At 43.8% G+C, this 12,579-nt stretch overlaps 1 protein-coding gene across 2 annotated transcripts in view; it reads left to right on the plus strand.

Annotated features, from left to right (window-relative positions):
• Nucleotides 1-12,579, plus strand: part of JAK1 (Janus kinase 1) — a 149,211-nt gene that overhangs the window by 99,150 nt on the left and 37,482 nt on the right. For both annotated transcript variants that reach the window (XM_024119591.3, XM_024119592.2), the window contains exons 5-6: nucleotides 7,393-7,546; nucleotides 10,820-10,983. In XM_024119591.3, the coding sequence (XP_023975359.1) occupies nucleotides 7,393-7,546; nucleotides 10,820-10,983 (318 nt within the window). The remainder of the gene's footprint in view (nucleotides 1-7,392; nucleotides 7,547-10,819; nucleotides 10,984-12,579) is intronic.

Here is a 12,579-nt window from a genome sequence, read left to right on the forward strand (position 1 = left end):
TTCCTGTTGTTTTTGGTGTCTGTCCCCAGTGGCTAAGGTTGGTTCAGTGGGTTGAGTAGGTTTCCTGGTTGAGGGGACTATTGCCTGTGTTCTGGTGGATGAGGCTGGATCTTGTCTTTCTGTTGGGCAGTTCCATGTCTGGTGGTGTGTTTTGGGGTGTCTGTATCCTTATTATGATTTTAGGCAGCCTCTCTGCTAATGGATGGGGCTGTGGTCCTGTCTTGCTAGTTGTTGGGCATAGGGTGTCCAGCAGTGCTGCTTGCTGGTCGTTGAGTGAAGCTGGGTCTTGGTGTTGAGATGGAGATCTCTGGGAGATTTTCGCCATTTGATATTATGTGGAGCTGGGAGGTCTCTTGTGGACCAGTGTCCAGATGTTGGTTCTCCCACCTCAGAGATACAGCCCTGACACCTGGCTGGAGCACCGAGAGCCTTTAATCCACATGGCTCAGAATAAAAGGGAGAAAAAATAGAAAGGAAAGAAAGAAAGGAAGGAAGGAAGAAAGGAAGGAAGTTAGGAAGAAAGGAAGGAAGAAAGGAAGGAAGATAAAGTAGGAGAAAATAAAGTTATTAAAATAAAAAATAATTATTAAGAAGAAAAATTTTTTAAAGTAAAAAAAAAAAACCAACAAAAAAAACGGGGCGGTCAGAACCCTAGGACAAATGGTGAAAGCAAAGCTATACAGACAAAATCTCACACAGAAACATACACACTCATAAAAAGAGAAAAAGGGGAAAAAAGATAATATATCTTGCTCCCAAAGTCCACCTCCTCAATTTGGGATGATTCGTTGCCTATTCCGGTATTCCACCGATGCAGGGTACATCAGGTTGATTGTGGTGCTTTAATCTGCTGCTCCTGAGGCTGCTGGGAGAGATTCCCTTTCTCTTCTTTGTTTGCACAGCTCCTGGGGTTCAGCTTTGGATTTGGCCCCGCCTCTGTGTGTAGGTCGCCCGAGGGTGTCTGCTCTTCGCTCAGACAGGACTGGGTTAAAGGGGCAGCTGATTCGGGGGCTGTGGCTCACTCAGGCCGGGTGGAGGGAGGGGTATGGATGCGGGGCGAGCCTGCAGCGGCAGAGGCTGGCATGACGTTGCACTAGCCTGCGGCGCGCCGTGCGTTCTCCCGGGGAAGTTGTCCCTGGATCCCGGGACCCTGGCAGTGGCGAACTGTACAGGCTCCCGGGAGGGGAGGTATGGAGAGTGACCTGTGCTCGCACACAGGCTTCTTGGTGGCTGCAGCAGGAGCCTTAGCGTCTCATGCCCGTCTCTGGGGTCTGCGCTGATAGCCACGTCTCGTGCCCGTTTCTGGATCTCCTTTAAGCGGCGCGCTTCCCCTCTCCTCGCGCACCAGGCAGCAAAGAGGGAAGAAAAAGTCTGTTGCCTCTTCGGCAGCTCCAGACTTCTCCCGGGCTCCCTCCCGGCTAGCTGTGGTGCACTAACTCCTTCGGGCTGTGTTCACGCCGGCAGCCCGCCCCGAGCCTCAGCTCCCAGCCCCCGCCCGTCCCGGTGGGCAAGCAGACAAGCCTCTTGGGCTGGTGAGTGCTGGTCCGCACCGATCCTCTGTGCGGGAATCTCTCCTCTTTGCCCTCCTCACCCTGTTACTGCGCTCTCCTCCGTGGCTCTGAAGCTTCCCCCTCTGCCACCCGCAGTCTCCGCCCGTGAAGGGGCTTCTAGTGTGTGGGAACCTTTCCTCCTTCACGGCTCCCTCCCACTGGTGCAGGTCCCGTCCCTATTCTTTTGTCTCTGTTTATTCTTTTTTCTTTTGCCCTACCCAGGTACGTGGGGAGTTTCTTGCCTTTTGGGAGGTCTGAGGTCTTCTGCCAGCGTCTTGCCTTTTGGAAGGTCTGAGGTCTTCTGCCAGTGTTCAGTAGGTGTTCTGTAGGAGTTGTTCCACACGTAGATGTATTTCTGGTGTATCTGTGGGGAGGAAGGTGATCTCCGCGTCTTACTCTTCTGCCATCTTCTCTCCTCTGTAGTCATTTTTATAATTTGTAAGTTTTGTATTTGCTTGGTATGAGAAAGGACTTCTTCAGTATTTGGAAAACAATTCAAGGTGAGTTTGACCACCTTCCTCTGCCACATTTTAGAAAAGAAATCATTATGATGCAGAGGGTATTTTGAATAGAATTAGTATCCTACAGCAGAGTTCTTCATTCAGTGAATCATGGATATGAGTTTAATTTAGTGAGTTATGACCAGGATTTTTTTTAAAGAGAGAAATAGATGAGGATAGATAATATCGGCATATATACATATCCTAAGAATATTGTTTTTTAGAACTTCAGTTTGAGATATGTAATCTGTATGTATTAGGTCATGATAAAATAAAATATGTTTCTTACTAAAAGTTGCAGCTAGGGAGCTTGAGAAACACTGCCTGAAGTGGAAACCTAGAAATACTAGCTTGGTCTTGTTCTAAAGAGGTGAATGTTTTAATCCACTGCCTGAGGATTTTTGTCTAGTGGGGCTGTAATTTTTCTTCTGGTGGGTATTTACTTGCCTTTTCTCCCATATTGTAGACTTTGTTAAATGTCACGCAGTCTCCCAAGGTGGCACAGGCAGTCAGTACTTCACCGCTGTAGTCTCTTGAGTTTATAAGCGTGTTTGTTCTGTACCTAGAATTGAAAGTATGTTGGTTAGATAACTAGCTAAGCAAGTACCTAGAATTGAAAGTATGTTTGTTAGATACTAGCTAAGCATACTTTCACACGTGTATTTAGCAGAGGAGCTTATAAATTCACCCTATTATAAATAGGGTGAATCCTATCTGAAAAGAATCTTAACGTACATAGATATGCTTAAGTCAGTGGGTTAGCTCAGATGCTAATGGAGTGCCGGGTCATGCTGGAAAAGCCCTGGAGATCTCAGAGGCCCTCAGTATTTTAGCTGCTATTTACTCTGGGGAGTCAGTAGAGTTGTTACCATTCCACGGTGGCCTGGATGTTTTTCTCAGCGGAAGCTGAACCAGATCTACGTTCTTTGATAATCATCCTGGGGCTGACTTTCTTCTCTCTGTACTCACCCACGGTCTCACCTTAAGAGGAGAGGTGTGTGTCATTTGAGATTTCACGCCCCAGATTTAGGGAAACGTTCACCCCACCCAGCTGAGCCTTCCGACTATATTTGGATTTGTTTTTCAGAGTGTAATCTAGCTTTCTGTGGCCTGGAGGTTGGCTATGTGACCCAGCATTGAAACATGTATTTGCAGCTTGAAGTCTAGGAAGTGGGGCATGTCATTGAGTTCTAGTTCTTTCCCTCTAGGATTTTCCACTTGGCTCGGAATCTAGAATGGTAGAATCTGGGACTTGGAAGACACCTGAGTTTGCCTGATTCAATTCTTCCAATTTTTTAGGGGGAAACTGATGTCCAAAAAAGAGAAGTGAGTTACTCACAGTTACACACATAGTGAATTGTCTTGTTAGCATTAGAATCCTCTTTGAGGCCTTCGTCTTTGCTGGTCATATGACTGCCTCATGATTAAAAGCTGTCTTTGCCAGCTCCCTGTTTATGTTAGCTGCCAGGAAGTGCATGGCTGCCTCATTTTTGGCACCTTGACTTTGTACCTGACATTGGGCTTCAACAGGATATTGCTTTGTTACCACAAGCTCTTTGAACTTGGAAAAAAAGATCCCACCCTAAGCTAAAACATTTGCATTACAACAAACTACATAATTTTGAAACCTCATCATCTCACCACTAAAGAAGGTGTAATATGAAAATAAATGTTGGTGACCATTTCAGTGGAATCCCAGCTCTATGTTTTTGTACTTTAATTATCGTTTTCTGCTTTTAGATAATTTTGATAGCTGTTGTTTTGTAATATATCTTAATATAAGACAAGCATATTCTTTATTCCTTTTGAAGAAAAAAATGTTTTCTTGCTTTTTCATCTAAATGAATTTTACTATCCATTAGTAAAGTTCTATAGAAACCTAAAGAGAATTCGTTGTATATAATAGCTGTACATAAACTTAGAATGTGTAATCATCTGTAATATAATTTTCTCAAAAACTTGCAAGGAAGGCATATCTCTTATTGGCAGGTCTGTCTATTCCGCCAGTAAGGGGGATAATCTCTCCTTCCCTCCTTCCTTCCTTCTTGCAGTGTTCTTCCACATCATTCTGCAAAGGAATATCAGCAGCTGTCATACTACATTTATTTAGATCATTCTTAATTTTTTTCCTTTAGCATGTTGTAATATCAGGAACTGGCCCAAGTTTAATAATTAATTTTGAAAGGAGTGCACAATTTCTGTCTTCAGTGTACTTACTAGTTTCGTCTTATTAGCGATTAGGAAGATGTTGATTTTTTTTTTTTCCTTGACACATTCCCTGTTGTTAACATTTATTTATTTATTTTCTTGAAGTGTAGTGGATTTACAATATTAGTTTCATATGTACAACATAGTGATTCAGTATTTTTGTAGGTTATATTCCATTTAAAGTTATTACAAAATAATGGTTATATTTCCCTGTGCTATACAATATATCCTTGTTGCTTATGGAAGATGTTGATTTTGGCAGTTAACTGATCTAAAGGTTTTTTCTTTTTGTTGTCTTATTAAATAGAGAGCTGTCAGCCTTTGACTATAGGCAATTTTCAGAGATCCAGCCTTGTTTTAGGCTCCCTTCAGCCTTTCTGTAGTGGAGAAGCTGCACATTGCCTTATCTTGTCTGAACATCTTACCAAAAGGCTTCCAAGGCAAGGCTAGTCTCACAGGGCTCAGACAGCAACCTCAGAAAATGTCCTCGTTCAACCCCGAGGGAGTATGCTGGGCCCTTGGCTCTTTATCATAGAGACTCAGCGGGGTGTGGGAGATCCATGGCTCCTACTGGTTCAAGGAAAATCTGTCTACAGTGTTGCTCTTTCAGGCAACTTCCTCTCTCCTTGACATCCTTTCCCCCCTCATCCCAGGTAAGCTTCCATACCATACATAATTCTCATTCTCTCATTACCACCTTCCTCCACTCTCAAACAGAATTTACCTGTCCTGCGTGCCCCTCTGTCAGACCCCACTTTGAACCTTTGTATATGGAGTGCCTTGCACACGATTAGCACTCAGAAGCTCTTAGCTACTCTCTTAATCATCCCATTTAGACCCCCTCACCTGTCTCCTCCCAGGCAGACCCCCTGGAACTTATAGTAGATCACTAGATTATTGTATGAATGAAGAGAACTCTCCATTTTGGATTTCCCTCAGCAGTCAGAGGAGTTGGCCATGGCCTTGTCCATCTTTTTCTGCCCCGGTGTCAGATTTCCTGTGTTTGCTCAGCTGGTAGGGCTGGTTCACCTCTTACTTTCTGCCTGCCCAGGGCAGCCGATCCTGGAGGAGTCCTCCCCGCCCTCCCCGCCCTCCCCACCTTGCTCTGTTCTGACCTTGAAGAGCAGGCTCCTCAGCCTGGGGGCAGCATGAATTCTTGCCTCTTTGTCAGCTGAGAGCCTCAGGCTTTTACTCTCATGTGGGAAGGTGCGGGGACAGTCCTGCAGCTGTTGTTTATGGTGCTTGTGGACTCTGTGGAAACGTGGCTCTTTCTGTCTGAGAGAGAGATGCCAAAGGCCACAGTCAAATTATCAGTCATTTCCGTGAGTTTTGTGGAAGATGGGCTGTATAGAATCACTTGAAAGTTGTAAAATGTTGATTTTTACCTTTAAAGTAACTTCTTATCCATCCTTTCCATTTTAATTGCTACTTCTTGGGTTAGGTCATTCATTTGCTGTTTCTGCATCCAACAAGCATGTATTAAGCACCTGTTGTATGCCAGGCGCTGGGGATTTAGTGATGAACAAGGCGCTGAGACCTCTGCCCCCGCAAACCTCATGGCATTGCCCAGGCTGCTGCCTTAGGCACCTGCTTGTCTCTGGGCCTCTCTCATTTCAGTCCATCTTCTGTGGGGCTTTCTTCCAGTGGGATCCTGCCTCACATCAGTTTGGCTCAGTCTTTCCTCTGCCTTCTGTGTATGGTCCAGACTCCATAGCCTGGTATTTATTTATCCTAGTCCCAACTCCCTTCCCCAACCCTTTACCCTTCCCTGCCACATCCCCTGGCAGTGGCAGCAACTTCTTCCTCCTTGGTACTCCTTTGGCACCTTATCTGAGACACCCATGTTCAAGAAAAACTTATCTATGAGGCACAAAGCCTTGGGCTCATGATGTTATTAGGGGTCCACAGAAGTGTTTTAATATTATTAAAATCAGGAAAAATAATAATCCAGCCTGCATTATATTTATCTTTATACCAACATAGTTGTAAAATATAACTTTAATTTTTTTTTTAATGGAGGAAAGGAAAACTGTGTGGGGTCCATGAAAGTCACAGTGTAGCCCTATTTATGAGATGTGCCCCCTGGATTTAACTGATTGCCTATAGACAGGGAATTCACAGCAGGCAGGGACTGTGCCTGAGAACCCCTTGTGTTCCAGAGCCTGGCCCAGGACCTGGCATGCCCTAGGCTCTGCAAATAGAGCTCACTGACAGATATCTGAGTTTAACGGCAGCTCCTTTTTGGGAGGTTTTATATGTTCCTTCTCCATGCCGTGGTGGTTTTTCATCAGCACATGGGCATGTCAAGGGAGAGAGACCCAGGTACCCTCTGAGTCTGTAGCCTAGAGCTGGCCTGGATCAGCTTGAATCAGTCACTTTCACACATTCCAGAACTCATTGTGTTTCTCTTACAGATGGCAGAGGCAAGTAGTAGTGGAGAGAACAGGCTTGTGGTCTTAGGGGACCTAGCCTCTCGGAACCTCAGTTTTCCTCATCTATAAAATGGAAACAATGAAACATACCTTGTACAGTTGCTGTAAGCATTAAATAGCATAATGTATATAAAGCATTTATTAGGTCAGGGCACTGCAGCTGATTCTTGTAGTAGTGTTTGTATATTTCTTCTGTTTTAAAACTTTGTTCATTGTGAGATAAAAATGTCAGGAACAGCCATCTGAGAATTAGGAAACACTGCTACATTAACTGTATGTCTTGACTGTATGATGAAACTAGATTTCAGAAATGTTAAACTGTGAAATAGGTCTTGGATTCAAGGCAGGCTGGCGTTACTAACGATGGAGGGAGTTGCTGGGCTAGCATCTAGTTCTAGACAGCAGTGTTTTCCTATCTGGGAAGACGGAGTGGAAATTCCTTTGTGATTTTAAGGAAGTCACTTTATCTCCCTGAGTCACAGATGAGGTTCTGGCAGTATGCTCTTCACAGAGTGCTTGTAAGAATGAAAAGAAAAGGACCTTATAAACAATGAAGCGCTACCCAGATGAAAGGTCTGTCTGTTTACTTCTCAGGGAAGTTTAACCTCTGGCACTGATCGCTCTGGGTAGAACCAGGATGCCTCTCCCACACATGCCAAGGTCCCCTTTCCCACAGTTAACATTCATCTTCCTGCCTTACAGGTTCTATTTCACCAACTGGCATGGGACCAATGATAACGAGCAGTCAGTATGGCGACATTCTCCAAAGAAGCAGAAGAACAGCTACGAGAAAAAAAAAGTACCAGATGCAACCCCTCTCCTTGACGCCAGCTCATTGGAGTATCTGTTTGCTCAGGTAAGATGTTGGGCCCAGGAGAGGCTGGAGTTTGTGGGGTGGGTAAGACATGGTAGGGGTCAGATTCCCTGGCGCAGCCGACCATGGTGGCAGCTAAGATGCTTTACGGCCTGTTCCTTGGGTAGTTCTCACCAACCCTGGACTTGCCCCAGGTAAGGAGGGGGAAGGCAGTTCAGCATCCAACCGGCTCATTATCCCACTTGTGGGCTTTTTGGGCTTTACTTCTTCCCCATTCCTTTCTTTTTCCCCCCGCTACCATTTCAGTTCGTGTCTACAGTGCCTCCTGTGCAGAGGGCAGAGGGGAGCTATAAGTGAGGGAAGGTGTAGTTCAGCAGGGCTAATCACGAAGGTACTTCTCAGCAGTCACAGAGAGGAAGGAGGTGGCCACTCTGAGTCACACTGGTGGCAGGGTAGAACGATAAGACACTAGAAGAAAGCCAGAAAGAGAAGTTAAGTCACCTAAATTACATTACCCTGAGATAACTAACATTTTTGTATATGTGCTTCCTGATTTTATCATGCAAATATGTATTATGCACTATGAAGTTTTTGAAAATATCTTATTGTTCTGAGTGTCCGTGTACTTTTTGCTAAGGCGCTGCAGAAACTGTGGTGAACAAGACAGACATGGTCTCTGCAAGCACCAGACATATAATTGAGTTGGACAAACAAAACAAGCAGTTAAAATGATACATAGATAATACACAAGAAATTGTGAAAAGTGCTATGAAAAAAAAGGCCTTTGTCATAGAGAATATGGGGAGGGAGGTTTGAATGGGGAGACCTAATTTAAATAGTGTGATCAGAGAAGATCCCTCTAAAGAGGTGGCATTTATACTGAACTTTGAAGAATAAAAAAGTGTCTGCAATTCTAAGAGAGGAGTGGGGAAAGTATTTCTTCGGAGTAGAGCAAAGCTTTTCGAAAGCAGCACTACTGACATTTTGGGCTGGTTAATTCTTTGTTGTAAGGGATTGTGGACTATTTATCCACACCCTTGGCCTCCTCTCCTTAGATGCCAGTAGCACCAGTGTAGTGGCAGTAGAGTTGGAGAAAAATGGGTGGATCTGAGATTAATTTTGGAGATGGATTTGATATGATTTGCTTATGAGTTGGATGTGGAAGGTGAGGATATTTGAAGAATCGAAGAGAATTTTGAAATTTATTTTAGATAGTGCTTGATAGATAATGGAGTGATTGCCTGTGTAGGGAAGACTGGGAGCAGCAGGTTGGAGAAGGGGTGGGAATTAGGAGCTCTCTTTTGGAGATACCTGTGAGATACACACGTGGAGATTTCGGGTAGGAAATCGAGTGTGAGGCTGGAATCCAGAGGAAAAGTCAGCCTTTATTTAATTAATCCTTGTTTCTGAACATTTTTAGTTTTTCTTGATTTTTTTCCTCTGTTATGCTATCACTGTTACAAAACAGCCTCATACAGACATCTAAATATGTGTTCTGTTTATTATTTCCTTAGGATATACTTTTACACCTGTGGGTTATGTGTCACAGTTGTCTTCTCTTGTACAGCTTTAGTTGTTGATTGCACAGTATCCACGTTCCGTAATATGCCTGAGGACTGGCGTCAGAGACAGTAGAGAAATGGGACAGGGCACAGCCCTGGGCAGATACTGTGTGGAAAAAATAAGTGAACTGGCCATTTTCAGATTGGTCTTTTTGAATTCAGCCTCCCAGTTGTACATGTATTCATTTCTGAGATTGATTCTTTTACTTTTTTGGGAGAGGAAATGTAAAAAAAAGAGTGCACCATACTTCAAGAGTAAGTATTACATTAGAACCTGACTTTTCAGAGCTTCAGGAATGAGTTACTTGAGGTAGTTGTACAGTGATATTGACAGAAAATCACAGCCAGACAAAAATAGTTTCAGATTTTGTTCTCCTTTTCACACATTGCTGGTGGAGATGATTGTTGTTGGTCCTTGGTAGTTTGTAGAAGTGGTCAGTGTCCTTTTCTTACTGAGAGAAACAAGAAGTCCTATCTTGGGGAAAAGGGGGAACTGCAGCAGTGAGAACCCTCCGTCCAAAACCCACTAAACTAAAGTTGCTTCAGGGAAAGTGAGTGTCTTCCTTATGTAGGAACACCACCCCCATACTTCATGTCTGCCTCTTTTCGAGCTGGAGAAAGGCTAACGAGGTCCCGATCCTAAGAGCTGTGTACACTTCCAGTCGGTGAGCTTTAAAGACTGAGTTTGACTGTAGCACAGTGTTGCAGAGCCGTAGCCCTGCAGTCACATCTGGTCTGACCCTCTACCCCACAACTCACTAGATCCCCAGCTCCCACAGTATTCTGTCTTTCTACTTGACTTTGGTTTTGGTAACTCCTTGAGGTTATATATTTCTGTTTGTTTTCTCTTCTTTCTTTCCTGGAAGTCTCCGTAAGGTCAGCAATGTGGTTTGGTTAACTGCTGTATCCCTAGCACCTAGAATAACATCTGGCCCGTAATTGGTTCTTGTTAATCAATGATTACCAAGTGAGTGAATGAAGTTATTTAACCTTTTGGTGCCTTAGATTTCTCAGCTGTTAGGCAGAGATGATGATGTTAGCATCCCCCTCATAGGGCTGTTGTAAAGAATAAGTGAAATAGTAAATGAGAGGAACCCCGCACAGTGCCTAGTACTCAGGTTAGGGCTTAATAAAGGGGACCTAGCAGCCCTCATTGGCTTGTGGAATGTGGCGTGCCTCAGTGAGTGAGGGGGTGTATTTTGGTGATACATTTCACTACCAGAAACTTGAACAGCAGATGTTGAAAAAACTTACGTGTGGTAATGATGCAGTGTAGAATCTGGATTCCTTCTCCTTTCTGTAAATCTACATCAGAAGGGTATGTGGTGCTCTGTCATTTATACACCAGTTCGTTGTGGAGTTAACAAATAATCAAACCCCAGACAGCTGTCACGTCCCATGCCCTGGTGCAGCCCAAGCCTAGTACATGCTGCTTTTCTTCATCACTTACATGGGGAGTCCCACAGAGGGGCTTCATGTGTTCATACTGTTCACCAGCACCCAGCATAGTGCTCAGTGAGTATTTATTAAACGAATGAATTAACCTAGGGAGACCTTTCCCAAGCCCCTTCGTGCCCAGCTGTTGAGAAAGAGCTTTGGTGCCAGAGAAACTCTAAATCTCGCTAGTCTCATTGCTGTACTGCTTATTGGGTAGCACCTCCCTGTGTGGGGAACCTTCCTCTCAAGATCAGAAACATGGGTGGACTCTTGAAACTTATGTGGTGGTTCATTTCTTCTCACCTCTGCTCCAAAGGGACAGTATGATTTGGTCAAATGCCTGGCTCCCATTCGAGACCCCAAGACAGAGCAGGATGGGCATGATATTGAGAACGAGTGTCTGGGAATGGCCGTCCTGGCCATCTCCCACTATGCTATGATGAAGAAGATGCAGTTGCCAGAACTTCCCAAGGACATCAGGTAAACCTTCCTGCTGGCTAAAGAATTGATTGTGGGGATGGTGTTATTTTTGTACGTTTTCATACATCTCAGTTTAACTACTGCCAGCTTTTGGCTGACTACTGCTCTCTGCAGAGCGCAACTCTTTTTTAGAATATTTATGAAAGGTAGCACAATTATAACTGTGTCCTGATTTTGAATGTTGGCTGATGACCTCAGAAATTTGTACTAGGGTGACAGTTCTGAGCTGGGGTACCAGTCAAATTAGTGGCCTGCATGCCCTCCCCCTTCCTCTCTGCCCATGCTGGGCATTGCCATCTATCACTGAACTTTTTCCTTTTGTGCTGGATCTGTCCTAAAATCCTTCTCAGTATAGCTCTACAGGCAGCTGCTATCGTTCCCAGCCAGAACTAGTTCACTAGAGAGCCGTTAATTCTGATGTGAAGCACGATCAACTGTTACCGTAAGAAAACTGTATTTACTTAAAATTATCATTTGTGATCAAGTCTTTGTGAAGGAATATTCAATCTGCGTAACTCCCACCCATCTATGAAATATAATTTTTATTTTTATTTTTATTTTTTTTTTGGCCGCACTGTGCCGCATGCAGGATCTTAGTTCCCCGACCAGGGATCAAACCTGTGCCCCCTGCAGTGGAAGTGCAGACTCTTAACCACTGCACCAGCAGGGAAGTCTGGAAATACAATTTTTAAATCAGTGAGCTATTGTGATTGTCATAAGACAGTCTCATTTTGAAGAGGGAATTATTTATAGTGGTGTTATTTGTGATAAGGTGGCATGTATCTTCTCATAAGGTTACTTCTTGTATCTCCTTGCCCTTGACCAGAGTCTGGAGCAGATCACAAGTTGCTCCTCAGAAATGCAGGGACTGATTAGACATATACTGTTCTGCTACTTTCTCTGTTTTCTGTGGCTTTTGCTCTGGGCACCTCCTCTTTATTTTTTCATGAGGCTAAAGTAAAAAATGATAACTCTCCTCTGATTTTCCTCTCTATTACATTAATCTAAAAAATTACAATATTTGTTAGGGATAAATTTCAAACTCCACAGTTTTCCGCGGTTGTGAAACCATCTGTGCAGCAGGGATTTCACTGTGCTAGGTGCTTTTTCAGGCCTGGGAGTAACAGGCCGACGGGTCTCCCCACTTTGACCCCCAGTGGACTTGTTCTCTTTTTCATTGGTGTTCATACTCTTCTTAAAGCTGGCTCCTGTTGTAGCAGTATATCCGTTTGCTGAGATTCTGTTAGTCATAGATACTCTCTCATTAGCACCTGGATGGGTAACTAATCTTTCAGTTTACTTGTTGATCCATTTAATATATCTGAGACATTTGCACATGGCAAACACTAAATCTTTTGTATTTAATTAGCTTTTATGGTTTTTTTCCCATTTCTTATAAAAATAGTTTTGATCTTTATAGAAAAACTGTAAAATAGATAGGCAAGTAGAACATACAAAACATCTTCCGTCACTCTTGACACCTTCCAGGCAGCTTTCTAACTGATGCTGAATCTTAGTAACAGTGTGTTTATGTGAGCACCAGTGTGCACAGGAACAGTGACACTAGCAAACAAAAACACAGATAAGTGCATTTTG

Source organism: Physeter macrocephalus, chromosome 4 (genome assembly GCF_002837175.3).
Source record: "Physeter macrocephalus isolate SW-GA chromosome 4, ASM283717v5, whole genome shotgun sequence".
NCBI classification, from domain to species: Eukaryota; Metazoa; Chordata; class Mammalia; order Artiodactyla; family Physeteridae; genus Physeter; species Physeter macrocephalus.